The sequence below is a fragment of the Strongylocentrotus purpuratus genome, unplaced genomic scaffold, assembly GCF_000002235.5.
Source record: "Strongylocentrotus purpuratus isolate Spur 01 unplaced genomic scaffold, Spur_5.0 spur5_scaffold_2, whole genome shotgun sequence".
In the NCBI taxonomy this organism is placed as follows: Eukaryota; Metazoa; Echinodermata; class Echinoidea; order Camarodonta; family Strongylocentrotidae; genus Strongylocentrotus; species Strongylocentrotus purpuratus.
This window is the reverse complement of record NW_022145605.1, coordinates 5,508,002-5,530,124: the sequence shown is the minus strand read 5'-3', so window position 1 is coordinate 5,530,124 and position 22,123 is coordinate 5,508,002. Positions and strand designations below refer to the sequence as shown.

General features: G+C 37.0%; 1 protein-coding gene across 1 annotated transcript in view; it reads left to right on the top strand.

The window, feature by feature from the left end:
* LOC591641 (somatomedin-B and thrombospondin type-1 domain-containing protein) overlaps positions 1 to 22,123 on the top strand; it is a 34,965-nt gene that overhangs the window by 10,098 nt on the left and 2,744 nt on the right. The window contains exons 2-4 of the mRNA XM_030992535.1: positions 13,233 to 13,421; positions 13,869 to 13,962; positions 14,557 to 14,648. Of these exons, the coding sequence (XP_030848395.1) occupies positions 13,233 to 13,421; positions 13,869 to 13,962; positions 14,557 to 14,648 (375 nt within the window). The remainder of the gene's footprint in view (positions 1 to 13,232; positions 13,422 to 13,868; positions 13,963 to 14,556; positions 14,649 to 22,123) is intronic.

Here is a 22,123-nt window from a genome sequence, read left to right as displayed (position 1 = left end):
TAGCAAGTAGATATAGTTTGTTTAGCTGAACAATGCATGGAGAACATGAGGAAAGGAAACTTCATCATGTGATCATTGCTCTTTTTTGTGATAGAGTTAGCAAGATATAGTTTAGCACCGTTGTAATGCATTAGTATTTCAGTGATAATTCCTGTCATTATTCACATATTTCGATAATGTATTTTGTCAAACTTGTATCTGTTGTTCTGTGACTTGTCTATTTCATGTAAAGTGTTGGGGGTAAAGTTTAACTTGGTTTCTGTCACATGTCAATCATGCTCTGTCATGCAGGCTTTAGAATATGTAGAAATAAGAAAACTATTATTTGACTGAACTATATTGTGATTCATTTTTGGGGGTGTAAACTCTTCTTTCATCAACATCTTTAATATTGGATACACTACTGAACAATGTCGAATGTCTTTTTAAAAAAAACTTAAAGTGACATCCACCATGAGGAATAGTTTGTAAAAGATTTCTGAACCTTATATTTTGACATTAAGTTAATCACTCAGTAACTGTTTACATCCCTTCAAATTTAATTATATTTCCTTATCCGGATTTCGTCCTTCAAAAAATATGATATTTTCACGCATTTCGCACGAAACGAGAGTTGGAACTGCTGTTTTTATTAGGCAGAAACGCTAAATGGACTACGACATCCTTCTCATGGTCACTTTTAGTCCTATATCCATTTTCAAGTTCAAGAAGATGTACATGTCTTGACGGAAGGTATATACGGATACTTCAAACATCGTCTCTTTCAAAATAGTTTTTCTTGGAGGGGATTTGACAAATGTACATTCGTCATGTATGTTATTGACATATTATCGTCACACTTTGGTGAGAGAGGGTTTCACGAAGAGCAGAGGTAGAGTGCAGGGGGTGCCTCTCCATATATCGCTCCCCTTTCATCCTACCTTAACTTTCTTTCTGTATGCTATACTTTTCAATACTCTTATCCGGACTCTTATCTCTTCATTTTCCCCTTCCAGCCCTCCCTCTCCCCTTCCTTCTGTCTTGCCATCTCTTTCCCCATCTTCCTTGCACTGCTATAACTCCCCTCTCTCCTATTGCTCCTCTACTCCCCCCCCCCCTCCCTCTCCCCATCTCTCCTCTCCCTTCCACTCCCTTTCCTCCCTTCCCCATCCCTCTCTTTTCTCCTCCCTCTCCTCCCTCTACTATTCACCCCTTATCATGCATATTGTACATGCCATAAAATCAAGGGAAAATGGGTATGAAATGCGGAATGTAATGTGACGACGAAGATTAAACATGATTGTTCATTAATATTTTGTGAAGGTCACTTTCTTATCGTAGCTACCCCTCCATTTCTGCTTGCTTTAATGTCCTACGTTTCCACTTGTATTTTTCTGTAACAATCCTTTTTTACGCTCTGCATTTACCAATAATTTGATTTTTGTCCAGGGTTATTATGTCTCCTTTGTTGAACAAGTTTGGTCAATAAAATGATGTTTTAAAAACATACATTAATACCTATAACATGCGTGTGTGTCTTTACCGAATAATAAATAGAGATAATTAAAGACCTGGATGAATATGGTTTAGCGCCTAACGTGAAGGGAAGTAAAAGTTGGGGGCGGGGGGGGGGTATCCCTAACAAATCAGTCCAATATATCATCGCGACCTTGTCAAGATCACATTCTTGACACTTGTAGTTGTACATCGTTGTTTGTCTTTCATGTTTCTTCACCTGATATGGCCTACACCCTGTAAACCTCACACGAAGAGAAACAGATGGGGCTACGTGGCATGTGATTGACCGATATTGCTAGTTCGATACCCGAAATTTGTGCTACTGCTGCGTCGTCTGCAATCATAAATCCTATATCCTACTGAAAGATCGGCCCATCATTAAAGTCGTATCTATCATCCCGTGTATCCCATCAATTTCTTAAAGCAATAGAAACTACAACGATTAGGCTACAAGTACTATTGATACTTAATCACTGAAACACTTGCAGTAAATTTCAGAACTCTTGGGGAAGGACACACCAACAAAATGGTCCGCTATTTAATTGTCATATGTATTAAGTGCTACTCCTCCGCCCCCCTCCCCCCCGCCACCTCCATCACTACAGGAACGAATAAAAGCTACTATTTTATGACATTTTCACATCTTTTTATTAAATAAAAGCTGAGAACACACCTGGAAACCAAACCAACCCAGATATATTTGTTTTGATAGAGCAAACATCTATTTATTAAAAAAACTGTGAGGTTACCTCTAGACCCCCTCCCAAAAGTTTAATTTATCTATTTCCAGTTTCGTGATGTGATTTTACTTTCAACATGATAGCACAGACTTTCGAAAAAATCATCCCAAAGGCCTGTCCATATCTCATTGCATATCCCATAGAATTCATATTCAGTTTACGTATGACGTCATTGTAAGGTTCCTAAATTTGAAAATGTGATGGACAAGGCCATTGAAGTTGCTGAAGTTGATTATCCGAAAGCTTTAGCGATCGTGTTCCTTTAAATCATGAAGATTGATATGAATTCCCTATCCTTATAGCGTGATATTCTGGTGACAAAGGAGGCCGTCACACAGTCGACGTTTGAAACTCGATCAAGACTGGGACCTTAATGTTAATGGAATGTTTGACTATTACCCAAAATAATTCCATGTTCGATTGACGGATCAGCATTCCAAAGGAAATTAATATTATTACCGGTCTCCGCCTGTTTGTGCCATTTTCCTTACTCAAAATGTTTCATAGCGCAAAAAGGAAAAATCCGAGCATTTTTAGAGCGTGTACTGTTGAAATGAGATTTTTTTTCTGGATTGGAAAAGGCCGCATCATTGCGAGCTGATATATTTTCTTTACTTGCTTTGTGTAAAACATATTAACCATCCTTTCCTATGTTTGTATATCGTTAGCTCTTGATCGAAATTGTATGATTATATTCAATTCACCCTCTCGTTATTCTACAAATTTCTACTGTACTAGAGGCTTCGTTGTTTCATTTCATTGGCACTTTGTGTCTTCTATACATCCTTCTAAATTTCTTGTCATCGCCTCATTTAGTTATTATCTTCGTCGTCATCTAATCATCATCATCATTATATTTCTTTCTTTCTTTTCCCTCCTTTTTCTTCTCCTTTCTTCTCCTTTCTTCTTCTTCTTCTTCTTCTTCTTCTTCTTCTTCTTCTTCTTCTTTTACTTCATCTTCTTCTTCTTCTTCTTCTTCTTCTTCTTCTTCTTCTTCTTCTTCTTCTTCTTCTTCTTCTTCTTCTTCACTACGTCTTTTCCTTTTTGTTTTCTTCCTCTTTGTATTTTCGCTCATTCTCAACTATTTCATAAAGTTTAGTCGCTACATGCCTTCACTTTCCGACGAGTAGTCTAGCCTGAAGTATTGCATATACCGGTAAAATTCCGGAACGTTTTTTCAGGGACTATCTAGGGACTTAGTACCAACCATATCAATATCACCCCCACCACCGAATAAACAGTTTACAATGTCATCCTGTAATATTATTCTTGTTCTCAGTGTTTCATCATGTTTGAAGTTTGGACGACAGGAGCAGATCCGTTCACACATGGTCTGAGCTCAACAGGTGCTTCAATAGTCATGTGACTTTAATCTTGACATTGGATGCTTTATAATTGGGTGCCGCAGCTCTGCTCCGCGTGAATTTTGTTTAGTTAGATGAAGTTGTACTTGCTATTCGCGAGCTACACCGAACTAAGTTATCGATGGCGAAATTCATGTTAAAAGAATTTTACCTAGAGACACATAAGAACAATTTCTTTGGCGTCATCCACGCTTCTTTTTTGGAAATTCCCTATTATTCTGTTTTTAAGCTTCTTTTGAATTCTCGTCGTTGATTGATATGTGTTTTTCTGCAAGTTTTGCTCACGTATAAGAATAGGAGTAGGATTGACGTCACATTCTCATATTGCCTATAAGATTGCTCTGATGAAAAATCATGCCGTAACAAAAAAGAAAAATAATTGTAGAAACAGATATGACCGATGCCAACATTTAGTTAGAATTCACACGGTTAAAAAGTGCGAGCATTCACATGTCTTGTACTTAACAAAATAATATGATCGCGTTACCATTAAGCTTCATCATTGATACGAATCATACCAATGGTAATGTGAATGACACCTTATGAAATCCTCGGCGACGTATATGAAAGGGCGATACATAATCAACAATAACAGAACACCCCACGGGTATTGATCATGAAACAGATATTATTTACCCAGTATTCTATAGGGCTTTACCCTGTTGACACTTCCAGTAGATGGATAGCCCCGAAAATTACGCGGTTCACGAACACTGGGAATATTATATGTCTTTCTGCATTAACATGCTTCGACCCCACCCCCCCCCCCCCATCTCCTTTTACAAAAGTCCATAAAAGAATACTTTATAGTTTACAATCTTGAAGGACGGAATGAAATCATGTTCCAAATCAAAAGTGGTAGTCAAACCAATTCATAAATCACTTTAAATACGTTGACAAGGAAATCGGAATAAGTATTCATGACAAAGAATGAAACATATTGAATCGGATTGACCTAAAAAAATAAAGGCGATTTTCTTGATACTAGCAAATACTAGTACAAGGAAATGAAATAATGTATTTACCCGAAGAATATGAAACATATATTTTTATAATCGGGTTGACCTTTAAAAAGAGCCGATTTTCTTCATATCAGCAAAATAATATTAAGTTCAAGATAAAATTATATCAGTTTCTAAGTTTTATCCTCCTGGACATGTAAATTACATCAAATACAATATATATACCACTTAAGAACATTTAGAGGTAGAATTCTTTATAATAAATATGATAAGAATGTTCAATCATTTGTATACTTTGTTGACCATCTTTATGAGTGAAATTGTAGTTTGCTTAAGTTTTTATTTAATTCCAGTTTTCCAAATGTGGTAGCAAAAGTTTTAAAAAAGAAGAAAGAAATATATTTAAAAGAAACATATGTCTGATTTAACTCGGTAAAACGCTCCCGTTATACACACTGACTTCTTGATTTTGTTACTCAAAAGAGGAAACATTGTCTTTAAACGGACCCCCTCCCCTTGCTATGAAAGTGACGTTGTGCCAGATACAAAATGATAAAGTACTTGTGTACGTAGGTGTTTCGTCTCTACTTTGTGATTTCTTTCCAAATATTTTCTTGTTTTTGACTTCCAAGGTGTGCAAAGGTGAGAAGTATACTGGCATGCCTGATCTGGGCAGCAGCCAGACTCTACGGGATGTAATCATCGCTGGAATGTATACCAATAATAAAGTGGTGGATGGGGGGGGGGGGGCACATCAACTAGCCCATGCCCCCCCCCCCCCCACCCCCGTAAAGAACCAGATGTGTCTTATTTTTGATGCACGTTCCTCTAATTATTTTGTGTACCCTCCTTCTCCCCAATTCAAATTTTAGACCAAAATTATCTGAAAATCTGGTAGCTTTTTCTTCCTGTACATGCATATCTTCTTCTTCTTTTGCTTGTCAGAGTGCTTTAGAGTAAATTTGTACCTGAGGAAGATGGTAACTTTTCGGGGAGAGGTACTTCCAAAAAAAATCGGAACTATGCCCCTTCTTTTTTTTAAACAGAATCCTGAATTCGCCCCTGCTCTTGCCAAAAACTTTAATCCTGCTAAATATATTAAACTTTAATCCTTCTTCACTTCCAGAAAACATGGCGTAGAAGTGTATCGTGTACAAAAAAATGAAGAAAAAAATCATGAAGTGAAATGTTGGTCAAGGTCAACATCAAAAGAGAAATATGCGAGAGAAATGTGCGAGAAGAATGAAAGTTCATTTGAGTTCAGATAGAATATCGTTTAAAGGTATTGGGTAACTTTACCTCTGATTCTAAACAAAATCATAATTATAATCCTTTAGGTCAGAAATGAATCCCATGATTTTTTACTTTTTTTAAAGCAATTTGAGATCATTTTGAACTGCATTTTTTAGGGCTTCAATATTACACCTTATCACAGACACTGGTAACACGTAGGGCCATGCATCTCTGATTTGTAAAACTGGAAACATTGTTAAACAATGCCTTTAACATGGCTCTAAAATCATAAGTCTTTGCAAGTCAAAGCAGAGGCGGTGATATATTTTGGTCACAATTGTATTGTCTTGTTTTGTATTTATTTATTTACGGTAAAGTTCATTCAATAGTCACCTGATAGTAATGGGAAGGAACTAGTTACAATGTTTTTGTAAAGATTACCTTGAGAGATGGAATTTCTTTCGACGCTGTTGGATTAAAAAGAATGCGGAATTTCTTTAATTGATGCCAGTGCTCATTTTGTGTGCTTTGTAAACTGTGAGAAAAGTAAATCGGAAACCATAAATAGTAATGATATCCCTTCAAATCTAATATCAGAGCTATTGTTAGTACAGTCTATTTTTCTATCTGGATTTATTAGGCATGTGTATACAACTGACAGCTAAACCAGTACCAAATCAGCCTGTAATTTGAAACACAATGGGGTCGCTGCAATCATATCAATATTAACGTTGTATTTCATTGCTGATTTATCTACAAAGGAAACATTTTCGATTCAGTCGTCCAATTTCAATATTTGGTGATAAATTTAGGCACATTTCTTTCTTGTTTGTAAGCATTGACTAATCATCTATCCAACGTCACAGCTTATGATTCTTATATCGCGTACCATCACCATATCCATTGTATTACGGTATTTGCTTTGATGCCAAGTGACACAATTCAGTAATGTAATAACCAGATTTCTGTAATAACTATAGATTTCGGTGATATCGCGACAAATTTTTGTGCGCGAAATCGCTGCATGTTCACCTAGTTATAAATCAGTCGCAACTGGTAATGGCTTTTGACATACCAGTGTGAAAACTGCTGTAAATTTGTCATCAAATTTATTTCCGATTTATTGCCATCTGATTATCAGCTAGTAAACATAATAGAGTAAAGGTATGACCGTTTGTGAAGAAAAAGAAAAATTTAACACAATAAAAAATACTTATTCTGAACTAAAACTTGGTGAAAAGGCAACGTTTTAGAAACTATATTGTTGTGAATGAAGCAGGAGCACTACTGTTCAGTGTTCGTCTCAGGGTTTTTTTAAGGATCGCAATAAACTGATGTCGTAACTCTTCTTGTTTAGGCGGTTTTGAGAGACCTTTGGGCTTGACTTCTCCACTCGTCATGCTCATAAAGGTATATATTTATATTAAGCGCATGAACAACTCCTGATTTTATGAGTATATATTTTGAAGTCGATAAATCAAATTCATATTGGGCTCGTGCACAATTTAAAACTTTCTTCCTGATCATAATACGTTTGTGACGTTATACTGACGTAGAAACCATAACTATGACCTGAGTCTTTTTGAAGCGTTAATCATATGTGACAATGGCATAAAAATAGAATAAAAATAAACATTTTGATAAAAACAGCCACCACACCCATTTATAGCACCCTACACTTCGGCATGCTGAAAACAGAACTGCGATAAGGAGCATATGATACATACAAAGAGATGATTTTAAAAATCGGGAAAAATTAAAGACAAAATTAAAGAAAGGGAGATGAAAACAGGAAGACAGAGAGTGAGAGGGGATAGAGAGAAATGAACATAGATTGAGATGTGATTAAAGGAAGAGAGAGAGAGAGAGAGAAATGAAAATAGATTAGAATAGAGATTTAAATAGAAAGGAGTAGAAAGGGGAGGGACGGAGAGGAAAAGGACAAAAGACAAGAGGCAGACAGATAAAGACAGATATATATATAGAGAGATAGAGATAGAGAGAGGCAGAGACAGAAAAACAGGCATAAAGACAGACAGACAGACAGACAGACAGACAGACAGAGACAGAGACAGAGAGACACAAAGAGAGAGAGAGAGAGCCAGATAAAGAGAGCGAGTAGATAGAGAAAATGTGGGAGGGGAAAAGTGAAGACAGACTGAGATGGAGATAAAGCTAAATAGAAAGGAAGAGAGAAAGAGGGAGAGAAATAGGGAGAGAATGAGAGTATGGAAGACTATAACTATTACAAAATATTTATCCAAAACGATATTAAAGCGATGGATCGCGATTTTCAGTAGGTCGATTTTTAGGGATTGTCTTTCAGTTGTCTGCTTACAACAAATTTTGCCGCCAAAATAAAATCTGACATATTTTCCTAGCATCGTTATCCTTTATATATTGATCTTTAAAGAGAATAATTGATATTTTAGCATGATCACGACCTATAACATTTGGACAGATTTCCAACATTAACATGATAAATGCATGCATATACTAGAGAAAGAATCGTCAAGAATATTCGTATGTTTAAACTCATTATAATTTTGCTACCCGCCCCTCAATATTCTGCCAAGACATTGGTTGATGATAGTTTGGTCATCGTCGCTTAATGCCTTAAAACCATGAATCACGTCTCCGGTCATCGTGATAAAACATTGTTTCTACCTTTAATATTTCAATGACCATGTTTAATATTTGTATAGTCGGTGTAAACCATCGTAGTCCAGTTCTCACGGCTTCTTGACTTTGATTCACAAAAAATTCCTCCTCTCGACATTCCCTTCTTCTCGTCTTTGTTTACATAATCTTCTAAATACAGGTCAATTTTCTGACCTCTAGACAGCAGAAAGCAGCTCAAGTTCTGGCAGGGCTCACGATTTTTTTTGTTTTTAATCTTTGCATCATCTAGGAATCTTCTTGTTCTTCTGATTCATCTTCAGAATATTGGGGAAATGCGAAATATTTTCACTTCAGTAAGGCCTAAAAAAGAAAGATGTTGTATTGCCCTTTGCGACCGACCCCAAAATCTTGAAATCTACGGTCGACTTTTAAAAAAAGTTTTTTTGGGTACCGTTTTTTAGAGAAAAAAAAATTTTAAACATAAATCTGAGAAATTTTAGCTAAAAGAAGGAGAAAAAAAGGAAAAAAAAAGTTTTAAAAAAGAAAAAGATTTCCGACCGACCGACCCATGTTTTGGCACCTAAAGGTAAATGTAATGACATTGTGGAATTATTGTCACACGTACAGTATGTATGTACATTACACGCCAAGATTATGTGGCAGTCAATACGATTTCAATACGTATCAGAAAAAGTTTTAATCTATATATGTTGGATAATAATTATTCTTGAAGAAAAATAACAACAGTGAAGCCATTAACCAAAAATGGTTGAAGAATTCGGTAGTCCTTACGTAGGAATTCTGTCACGTTGCCGCCCTATACCCATGAGAGTGTAATGGGGACGTGGTATCATGAGCTTCTTCTGTGGCGTTTGAGATTCCTTCGACAGAGTCACGGAAAGGAATTCCGTTCCCGTTGAAGATTAAGAACTTGTGCGCAAATGATTGGTATTCCAACAACGGCTTGATTTCTTATATTTTCTTCATCTCCTTCGCTTCTCTATCTCCTGCTCTTTCTTTTCCCTCTTGTTCTCGCTGCAATTCTTTTTTCCCCTCAACCACTCTCTACCGAGTCCCTCGACCTCTCTTCTTTAGATGTATAGAAAACAAGGAGCCATAGTGGACCTCGGTCCCATTTCACAAAACTCGTCATCTGTGACAAATGGCAGTTTTTGTTATAGTGAAATCCTTGCTTCTGATTGGTTATCAGCAGATTTGTCACTGAGTTGTGTCATTTGTCATTGATAAAAAGCTTTGTGAAACGGGTCCCAGAAGTTCACGTCACTGTGCAGGATAAAGTTAATTGATATACTACAAACACCCAAAAGGGTAACAGTGATGCAAATATTATCATGATGGTGAAGACACTTCTACATCTTCTGAAGACAGCAATGGATTCATGAATGTACTGGTGTGTGTGATTATGGCTGAAAGAGCATTGTGGTTGTTGATTCTATTTGGGTTAAGAGAGCAAGAGAGATAGAGAGAGAGAGAAGGGGGAGAGAGAGAGAGAGAGAGAGAGAGAGCTAGAGAGGGTGAGGGGGGGGGGGGGGGGGGGCTCGAAGAACCAAAGTCACAACTAATACAAAAGAACCTAGTTGAACACGTTGATGGTGAAATACCATTCATTTTGCGCACCCAAGTAGAATTCCTAAATAAGGGAGAGAGAGAGAGAGAGAGAGAGAGAAGGAGAGAGAGGGAAAGGAAATGTGTGTGCGTGTGTGTGTGTGTGTGTGTGTGTTTGTTTGTGAGAGAGGGAGAGAGAGAAGACTGAAGAGAAGATGGATAGATGAAAAGCGAAAAGAAAGAGGGAGAGGAAGAAGGAGAGCAAGAGATTTGGAGCCGAGGTAGCGAGAGAGAGAGAGAGAGAAAGAAAGAAGGGGACTGAGATATAGCAGGGGAACTACAGGAATTGGGACAGACAGACAGACAGAGAAAATGGAAAACTCAGAGACGATTCACAGTTCACACTCAATAAGAGCTTCTCTTACCTTAATCCATGTTTTCAGACAACGTTTTTGTCTATCAACGTAACATGATCAAAATATAGAAGAAGATTGTCTAGTAGTGATACCGCACTCACCCCCGAATTTTGCATGTTTCACTGATGACTGATTCGTCTGGCCCGCCATCTTAAAACCGATCCCTAGAGGTGAACCGCGGCCAATCATGCTTGATTTATTACCCAAATGTGATCCCGTCTTTCATCCTGAAATAACATTCGTGTTCCAACATTCCCCGTTATTCCAGCAATTTGCCCAAATGTATCTATTCCCATCATACCTTCAGCTAGTCAGAGGCGTAGCGTCACTCTAACCCTGTAGGGGACACGTAAGCGACAATTCTAGAGGTGTTGTGGTCTAGTGGATAAGTCACCAGACTGTAGATCACAAGGCATGGGGTTCAAAGCCCAGCCCGGCACTCAATCTCATCGGCAAGACGGTAATCTACATATGCCACTCCCCACCCGGGTGTTAAATGGGTACCCGGTATAGGATGCGAACGTTAGTGTAGTTCGTTCAGCATTGTGAGCGTCTGTAAAATGGCGCCTGGCTGGAATGCTCCTCAGGGAGTGGAGAATGTGCATACATTGTGTGCAGGCAATCCTGAATCCGCTGAACGGGGTAATAATATATCTGTTCAGCGCTTAGACATTGTCAGTGTTTTAAGTGCTATTATAATCACGGAATATTATTATTATTATTGGGGGCACCGGTCTTACTCGGAATACATCAAATGCGAATTTTATTAGGGGGGGTTGCGATAGGTGGTCAATGAGCCTCTTCTTTTCCCCCTCACCCTTTCCCCCTTGCCCTCTCCCTTTCTCTTTCTTTATTTTTTCTATTTTTAATTTTTTTTTTTACTCATCAATTGGGTGCAGGTGCCTCCCATGCCCCGGATAGCTACGCCACTGCGAAGAGGTCAGTCACACGACAAAAATCCAGTTGTATTTTTTGCCAATCGTCTGTAGAGACCTAAATCTCGAGTTTCCGCTTACGTGCAAGTTGAGCTCTCTTTATCTAGCCATTGTAAATTACTAGTGAATGTTTGTAACGACGTGATGGAATGTGTTGTTTTTCTTTCAATTTTACATTTTCTTTCACTTTTATTTCGTGAGAAGTTTCTCTTAAAAGTAGACAAAATAAACGTAGTTTCTTACCAAAAAAAGATCAATTTTGAAAAAGTTTATTTGCAGAGGAAAATGATTGTAAATATGTTCCAGGAGGTTATATTGGACTTTCGATATTTTTAAAAATATTTTTCCATCTTCAAAGTTTACCTAAACTATCAAAACAACACCCGATCTAAAACTTAAGTAAACTTGCAAAATCAACCTGAGTTTTATATCAATTAATTTGGGTTAAAGTCAAGCGGATACGTCGCTGGACTGTGGATCAAACTATTCACAGTTCGAGTCCGCCGGACTAATACCATTTAGCAAGGCATTAATCTACATTTGCCATACTTAAACCATCTTCACATCAGCTATAATGATTTGCCTTCCAGATTTGAAAAAAGATTGAGATTTAACATCGTTTGTATCATGCAATGTAAATTGAGTTCTCCTCCCTGTTCACCTGTTCATGTTATCAGCAAAGTTTACTTGAGATTTTATATCAATTAATTCAGGTTGTAGTCAAGTGGATGCGCGTCGCTGGACTGTGGATCAAACTGGTCGCGGTTCGAGTCCCAGTCGCGGGACTAATAACTAGCTTTAGCAAGGCTGTGGCTGCAGCGAGGTCGATTTCAAATAAATAGTCAAAACAAAGGCTTCTACGGGAATTGTAGCTTTAATTGGAGTTTCATTTTCGTTCCAGTAAATTCCGTGAAAACTGTGGATAAATCACAGATAAAGAATAATAAATATAAGTACATCATAGCATCATCAATATAGCAATAAACACAGTATATTTGAAATAATGTACATTGTGTCATGATCTTTATAACTCATTAAAATAACCCCAGTCACTATTCTAGTCCATCTGCATTAAATGGCTTTACATAAATACAAACTCACACCAAAAGTATCACAACTAGACTTCACTATAGCATGTTTAAACAATTATCTAAACAATTATAAATTCTGAATCTCTACTTAGTGCTTCAGCACTCTCATAATATATCATCAAATCATTAGCAGTATCTTTACTGTTATCCTTGTTCTTCATATCAAATCAAATATACATATTAAACCAGCATGGGCTTGCATGTCTTACACTACATACCAACATCAACATATCTCAGTATGAAGTACAAAATACACACACTAATTTACACTTTATGTTTCAAGAATTCATAGAAATAGATTCAATATACAATAAAACTAACCTCTTTGCCTGACATAATGACAATCTTAAGACTGAAATCTCCTTGATGCTCTGGCAAAAAGGGGATTCTTGGACCTCAGCACAACCATGTTAATGTAGCCTTCTGAGAGTTTGATATCAAGTGGTTATCAATAGGTGGCGCTATACTAGGCACCTTGCCTGAGGAAGTGCTATTACAAATATATGTGTATTCATGTCATGCATCAATAATACAAGAAACAAATGACTTGGGTGATAACTTAATTAAATGCAACTGTCACAACAAAGGCATTAATCTACATGTGCCATAGTTACGTCACCCAGGAGCATAAAGTGGTACCTAGAACGAAGTTGTTCCTTGAATGTTTCTAGCGCCTAAGGGCAGCTACAGGGCTAACGCCAAGATAATAATGCAACTTGAGCATCCCCTGAAATGGTCAATATAATATTGCGCTTGTATCTATTATCGTGATTTTTAACATTCATATTTTTTTCATCTATTTTCAGCTGTCGATTGTGAAGTATCGGCATGGAGTTACTGGAGCGGCTGCAGTGTACATTGTGGTATAGGAATCAGTGAGAGACGGAGACTGGTTATCACAGAGCCTCAGAATGCCGGTCAGAAGTGTCTACCGTTAAGACAGGTCAAAGCGTGTTTCAGCAGTTTCTGCGACATCAGCAAAAAATATGGAAATAGTAAGTAAAATTAAAAGTTATTTGAGGTATATCTAGTGAAGGTAAATTATTTTGGAAATAGTCAGGAAATTCAAGATCATTTTGTTCAAATGTTTCTGAAGGTGGCAATAAGAAAAGGCTGTTATGTTTTCTTCTTTTATAGATATTCGCTGTATCTGAAAGTTTATTGTGATGAGGTTTCTAACATTCAACACCTCAATAATCATTGTTTTAGACCATTGTGTTGTTTGATCGGAACATGCTTTCAAAATAAGAGTGTACTTAGATTAAATTTTTAATAGAAGTCATCAACCACCCATATTTTTTTTTTTTTTTTTTTTTTGTATTAAAGTTCTCCCTCTGCAGATGGTACCTCGTTTGTAACGGGAATTAGATCTAGGGTGAGGAAAATTCGATAGTTTTACTTCATTTATGTTTTTACCTTTTGTCTCTCGTTTCTTTATATAGGTGTTGCTTTAATTTTACCCCATAATTATGGCGAGAAACGCGACGACGCACAACGCAACGCAGTCAACAACTTCTTCTTCCGAGATCGAATGACGTAAGTAAACTGACTACTTGGTTTGTTTTGGTTGTTCTTCCAAGGCCTCGTCAGCTCAAGAGGAGCCTGAGAAGGAGAAGAAGAAGAAGAAGAAGAAGAAGAAGAAGAAGAAGAAGAAGAAGAAGATGAAGAAGAAGAAGGAGGAGGAGAAGAAGAAGAAGAAGAAGAAGAAGAAGAAGAAGAAGAAGAAAAAGGTGAAGAAAAAGAAGAAGAAGAAGAAGAAGAAGAAGAAGAAGAAGAAGAAGAAGAAGAAGAAGAAGAAGAAGAAGAAGCAAAAGTAGAAGGAGATGATAATGATGATGATGATGATGATGATGATGATAATGATGATGATTATTAAAGAACAACAACAACACCAAAAAGAACAACATGAAGAAGGAAAAAAGAAGGAGGATGAGAGGAGAAGGAAAGGAAGACGCTTAAAGATGAAGAAGAAAAAGAAGAATGTGAAGAGTTTAAAGATATGGATAACAAACAAAATGTGAGCACGGGGAATAACATTTTCGACAAGATGGGTTGGGTAGTGACTCTAAAGAATCATTTGCAACACGATAGTAAAACATGAACGTTATTGTTTTTTATCTTTCCTCGCAGATTCAAGAGTTACTGTGTATATTTCAAGCTAAGGCATGTAAATAAACGCTGTTATTCAGATGATGCAAGTTGGACAGCTAGTCTTACGAAACGTAAGTATTCCGATTCTTACTCTTTTTCACGTTATTCTTCATCAAGTTACAAGTTTACAAACACGACCTAACATCCACACCCCTCCCCTCCACTCCCTCCCATCGATATGTAAAATGAAGAAAGAATTAAATATTGAATGAATTAAGGAACAGGAGGGGGGGGGGGGAGGCCGGGGGAGAACTTCAAAACAAAATGAATTCGTTATAATGGAAAGGGGGTATTCAATTCCAGACCCTCGTCCTTTCGACCGCTCCACCTCCTCTCATTTCGTCAACCTACTCCCTTGACTACGACAGTTAGGCCCCCTCCATCCCCCTCCTATCTGTACCCATGCTATTCCATTGTTCACAAATACTACATCTAACCTAAAGTAGAAATAGTTATACCTTCACCTTTAAAATCTTGACCACACCGTTTACAGTTTAATATCCTTTTACTTTGGCACTATTCCGATAGTGATCGTTATTTCTAGGCCTACTATTCCTTTAGCCAAATTAACATCAGAAAATGTTCATTCTGATACCGGTAAAAATAAGCTCAGTGTCAAATATAGAGGTCAGACCAACGCCATGATGGTATTGGACTATGGACCTTGTTGCGGTCGAGTGGTCACGCGACTCGCACTGGGCGTCTCTTTGACTATGCTAATGACTTGTGAACTTGTGAACCCCTTTCATAGTGGACTTCACCCTTCAAATCAGCATTGAAATATCATATTTTGATAAATGATTATTTTAGGATAGGACTAATTGTGAGTGATGATGATGATATACGGACAATTAATACAACGAGGTGAGTTACCCCCCCCCCCCCTCCCTCAAAAAATAAACAATAGTAATTCCCTCCTAAAAGAAGAATAAAACATAGAAGTAGGCCGAACAAAATTGAAAACATTAAAAGAAGGGAAATTATCAAATGATGGATTGGTGTTGTGGTGGTTATTTTAACTGACTGCTAAGAAAGCATAAATGCTTGTTAGTAAGCAACTAGACGGCCGACGGCTTAAGGTCATCTCCAAGGGACTTGGTAATGAGGATAATGTCTTACCAAAGGGCACTATCATCGACTTGGTTTCGAACTTGGGTCGCCGGATCACGAGACCACTGCTCTACTGACTGAGCTATCGCGCCTCCTGGATTACATAATGACTCATCGTCATATACCTGATCATAGCCCTTAAAACCAAGTGTTGATGGATAACATTTAATTAAGTGGTGTTAAGAGCTAATGAGAGATTAAATTATTTTAACCCTAGGTGCCATTTCCAGCCTTCGTGCCATTAATTTTTATAAATCGTATAAATGTCACTTTTATAAGATTTAGACTATTGCCAAAATGTTATTTTTACAGGACTTTCAGGAACTTTCTTTATCAGTTTTAAGTGAGAATTTGATCATTAAAAGACTTTTTAATCGGTTATTTTTCATGTGTTTCATAAGCTCAGGTATGACAAACACAGTTAAGTGCTCAGTTAGAGAGAAATGAGAAGCCAGAAGGAGAGCAAGGAAGAGAGACAGTGGCAGAGAGAGTGAGAGGGGGAGGAGAGACAAACAGACAGAGACAGCAATATATAGCGCAAACATTAAAGGGAGTGAGAAACAAGGAATGACAGAGAGAGAGATAGAGAAAGAGAGAGAGCGAGAGAGAGAGAGGGAGAGAAAGAGAGAAAGAAGCGAGAAAGAATGTATCAGCTTGAATGAATGAGAGAGAATAGGGAGGGAAATGAGGGAGGTGAACAAATTAAAGGGGGATGAAGAAGGAGAAATAAATTAAGAGAGCATGAAGAAAAAAGATATGTAGAGAGAAAGGAAGGGGGGGGGGGGAAGAAAGAAAGGAAAAAAAAAGATAGAACGTAAGAGGATCTAGGATGTGAGGACTACGGGAGGGGTAGATTTGGAAAAGAGAACAAGAATCGAAGCAACGAAACAGACATGGAACCAGAATATGAAGACAAAAAGTTAGGGAAATAAAGTCATATATTTATCTATGTTAACCTATTGAACGAGAGAGGACCACCTATATACCTCTAAAAGATTGAAAAGGATCAAGCTAGGTATAGGTACATGTCAATGGAAAGAAGAAAGACATTTTGAAAATGATAAATGTCCGCTACCAGAACTCTATTATTAAGCCATGGGACAGCGGTATTCGTCAAAGAGCGGTTTACTCGTGGAATAAACATCATCTTTGTCGAATGATGAGAAGGATAATAGCTGTCAAAAAAAAGATAAATGTTTCTATCATAAATATATCTTTCTGTACCTCCCTCAGCTTTGATTGTATAGCCATTATACTTCTATCTATGCTTGTCAATATGGTATGTTTAATTTGAATACTGGTTGGCCAAAGGATTTATTTTCTCACAGTGTGGTCCGATATTTAGTCTAAATTTCAAAATGTTATTTGAAAGGATATAATTCTCTGGGATTATTTATATCCATGCCTTTGTAATTATATTCATTCCATAATCTTGGTCATGAATCGGGTGAAATTGTATATATTATAGGGTAAATGTTAGTTCTTCTATTCTAATTCAATAACGCTACTATTCTTTAATGAATGTTTCTTCTCTGCTGATAAAGAGATATTCCATGCAGTCAACTATTGAATGGTTATGTAAACTTCAGAAAAATATTGGAGGTTGCCAAACACACTCTCATCACGAATCCTCCAGTTTGAAAACTTTGTGGTTACCTCTAACGTTGATTGTCATTGATGTGAATCATCAAAATACAATTACTTTAAATACGGCCAAAGTAACGCACAATCGATACAAGTCATACTTTAGTCACCTCAGTTACCTACGGTTGGGGACCATTTACGGAGAGGCCGTCAAATACATGGTGACCTGATTCCTATTTTGGAAGTTTGCGATATCGAAAGATACTTTTTAAAAGTCATTTGTCACAACATCTTTTACACCTTCCTCACCATTAACCCGAAAAAGCAAGTTACAGGAAACATCATCTTCACGTCCTGATTATTTTCTGTGACAAAAAAAAAAAAAAAAAACTAAATCCTTACAATAAGATTCAGAATACGTTCGCTTTATCAGACCTTTCATAAAATTGGTTTTTAATTGGATAGAAACCATAATTCATTGGTGGCGTTGAACTTAGCTCATCGATGGTTCTTTAAAGGTAGTCCCATGCAGTTTTCTGTATCAATGTTGTGGGAAAACCAATGTTTGCGCATGAAAAGCATATTTGGACACCCTTTACTTGCCTTGTTGCTTAAATATTGTAATGTTAAAAGCAAGTCATTGGCACTCATTATATTCACTGACAATGAACATACTATTGATAATGATAATAACAAACAATAATAATAATAATATGTCTTGTTTACCCAGGGTAGCCTCATCGATATTAATACTGTTATCCCTGAGGGCCCTGCAATCATACTTAGTCTAAAAAAGGGTAAATTTAACGGCTGGTAACAAAATAACTATGTTATCAATATCCAATTACCATTAAGAGATCATTTTCAAGGTTGCGAAATAATACTCCGAGCCAGCTCATCTCGAATCAAAACTTATCTCTCCTCATTTTACTTTGATACTGCAAACGATTTAATTTCGAAGGACAGAGCACGCTCCATTCAAACCTTGTTAATCTTCGCCCCCCGGCTCGTCGCTAAATGATGAGGATATTAGCTGAACCTCATGTTGAACTTAACACAAATCAATATCCTCTTGCACAATCCCCATTCTCCGATCATATTGTTACCGCCGCCGATTCACGAAAATGCCCGTATCGTTTAAAGTTTTTCCGAAACGCGAAGTGCTTAACCTCTCTGTTTTTGGTGAACGAGAGTTCAAAGATATAGCCAGAGGCGAGAAAGCATGAAATTGAGCTATTTATCTTCTTCTCTCGTTCATCTGTGGTTTTTCAGTGATTGTGTAAAGCGGGGGATACCTGCAGAGGTGACTGCGATTTCAACTTCAAGAGAGAGAGAAAGATTATTGTACTAGATGAATGAAGAGAAAAGATACGGAGTACTCTTTAGATGGGTGATCAGTCGGAACATCGTCTTATTAACATGTCTGTCGGCCCCAGGGAGTAGGGGTGTTAATACTTTAACAAAATACAGAAAACAAAAGTGAAGTGCGATGTTTGTGGTCTTTTTTACATGTACTTTGCGGTTTGTTTTCGTCAACTGAGGTATGAAAATTGCGGTTTGAATTGGACGTGAACTTAATTTAACCTCTCTTTTTAATATCTCACGATAATCATTATTATTTATTATATCTCTGTATCTATCTGACATATCAAACCTCCCAAATATATAACATACATCAACATTTGATTTCTTTTTTTTTTTGCTGGGTGTTTTTTTCATATCGTCATCTCCATCATCGTCATCACCATCATCGTCATCGTCATCATCATCATCATCATCGATGCTTTGACCGTTGTTGTCACAATAAATTGTATCAATCGTCTGAAGCTCTATATATGAATCGGCCTTTAAAAAGTACGAGTCAACCCAAAAACCTTTGGTGCACCCGAAGGTGTTTCTACTTCATTGTTGATAATTTCTCCAGGTGATATATCTCCCCATGATTCACAACCCTATATACCTCCTGCCTCGCAGGGGCACATACAGGGGCGTCTCCGGGAAAGGGGGAGTATAGGGGTGTTTTGAATTACCCATTGTTAAGACTTAAGCCTCTAATTAAAAGTTCAGCGCCTGTTAATTGTTTTTCTGTTACATAATTACTATTTCGTTTTCTCATCAGAAACCACAGGACAATTAAAAATACTAAAAACTGAATGAGCTTTAACAGGATAACCTGTTTTGTTAACCCGTATGATGCTCTCAAAGTTTCATCATCTTCCAAGAGTTCAAAGGAAAGAAACTATTTGAACGTTTTAACTATTGACTAATAGTTTTTAACTATTGAATTGCGTGTTGATAGTTTCTAAAATGTTAATGACTTGTGGGCGAATCGAGAATCATATTCGTTTCCTTAAAAGGAGTGTTATCTAAGAGTATTGCAGCATCATTTAGTCTCTTTAATGGGCTTCTTGTATATATCTCTCCCTCCTTTAAGCATTAATCCTTTTTTGTTTCGGAGTTGAATGCACTTAATTATAGTATGAGTCTCTGTATTACTCAGCAATTACATAACTTTTATTAAGGTGGTGCGGAGTACAGGTTGCCAAGTTACTTACGTAGTAAGGTGTCAAAAGATCAAGGAAATGTGGCTTTATCTTGTTTATAATTATTGACAACTTATAAAATCATCCATTTGCTTGAAGTCCAGCGAATAGCAAATAACGTAAAAAATAGTATCATAATATGAGGCTATGGCCTGAATTAAAACCATCTGTTTCCTTGCCACGCTTTAGAAGAACAATTTTGCTGGCTAGCTGCCCTCTCTATTAATCTACTTTTAACAAGTTTGTGTGAAAAAAATTAATAATTTGAAGGATTGTACGTCAGGTCTATCAATATACATCTATTTCTTGAATATGTATTCTTCCTTCCAGGGGGGGGGGGGAGTGAACTTGCCAAATAGGCTCTAACCGTGATTGTTTCTTTAAAACACTGTCGATTGTTTCTGAGGGCTATATAGGGTATTCTTCAATTACAGGCGTATCCACATGGAGAATACAAATTGCAAACAAATCTAGATTTTGTTATCATTTTGACCTTGCCAATTACTGTGGTTTACAAATGATTAGAATAGTGACTCTCACCTATATAGCCCCTCAAAATGTGTTTTGAATGTGGTGTCATTAGAAAAGTTATGAGCCGTAATGAGCTGAATTTTCGTCACTTTGTTGGTGTAACGGGCTGTGACGTTTGAGAGGAAGTGTGTTTAATGAGAGTTATATTGTAGCATTGTTTCGTAACAAAGCATAATGATTCAGTCATGAGTGTGGGAACAATGACGCTGCCCCCCCCCCCCCACCACCACCCCCTCTCTCTTTCTCTCTCTCTCTCTCTCTCTCGCTCCATGTATGATTCCTCATTTTCTTTTTTGTTTCCTCAAAATCAATGATTAATGATCATCATTTTTAATTGATTTCTAATCTTCTCTAGAAGCATTTTTTTTTCATTCCTCTATGACAGAAATAGTTTTATCTTCATACAGAAACATATTATTCTAGAACAATATATCACTAATATCCACATTATGCAACTGAAAATACTTGGTCTACTTTGGAGATATTCGTTAAATGAATTACTGATTACATTGGAAATCAAAGTCATTGGAAATATTTCAGAGATTTGCTATTATATTTCGGATTTCCCCTTTTCCCCGCTGACTTAATGAAGTGCTAGGCTTATAATATCATCTTTACTTCGAAGGTACTTTAAAATGTCGTGGCCGTTTTGTGACGAGATCATATATCATAAGCTGAACTGAACTCGCAACATGGTTAACATCATAAATCTGATTTTTAAAAGTGGAGTGCTTGAAGATATTTCAAGTAGAACTAAATAAACTCATCTTGTTATCTTCCAAATGTGCCTTGAGAGTCCTCTTTTTTACCCGACCCCAATTTCAAGTTATTTTATCAATTTTACGACTCGATAATCAAATAGGGGGCGCTCGTTAATCATAAATATGAGATAATCCATTTAACTTGAATCACCCGCGTAATGGAAGTCCGAAGAAAGAATCTCTTGTTCACTTGAAGTCAAAGATGAAATCCTTCTATTGTACAAAGGGCTGGTAATGATTGAAGTGCTGAAATTACTTTGTGGAACTAAACACTCGTTTCTTTTGTAATCTTCATGTAAATGAAATGTAATTTGGGAGCTACAAAGAGGGATTCGCTCCCAGCAGCTTTCTTTTCAGACAATGGTTGTCGCAAAGAATGATTTATCGGAGTTTTTGTTTGACGCATAAACTTGGCAAAATCTGGTGCCAGAAATATAACACCGATATTACCGTGTTTTTGTTAAATAACTGTAGAGAACGCTCTATGTATATTGCAGGCCCATTGAATTTAACTGCATAATATGTTTAGGAGCCCCTGGCCACACCATCCTAAAATATTCTAAAGATACTTGAAGTCTGATGAGATTGAACGCCAAATGAAAAATTCGATTTTTCTTCAAATGAGTTTGTTCACCTATTGGAGCAGTTATACATATTAATATAATTAAATTTTTCTATTCTATGGTATAGTACCGATTTAAGCGCTATTGTCCTATAGAAAATTATATTAAACTTTTAGCTAGCATGTTCAAGACAGGGTGTAACATGCAAATATGATTATGGCCTTCATGAATAATAATTAATCAGGGAGCAAATGTATCGTGAAATTGCCGTATCGATCATTTTCAAAATGGATAACGTCACAAGACATGTAGGCTGTATTCTTGCTCAATTGAGTGCAGCCTAATGTAAATGTAGATTGTGTTTCGGTAAATATTTCCCATGTATGCTCAACAATCATAAATCGTTTTCGCCTCGTTCATCAGGGCAGAATTATTGACACGGCTAGTTAAGTTT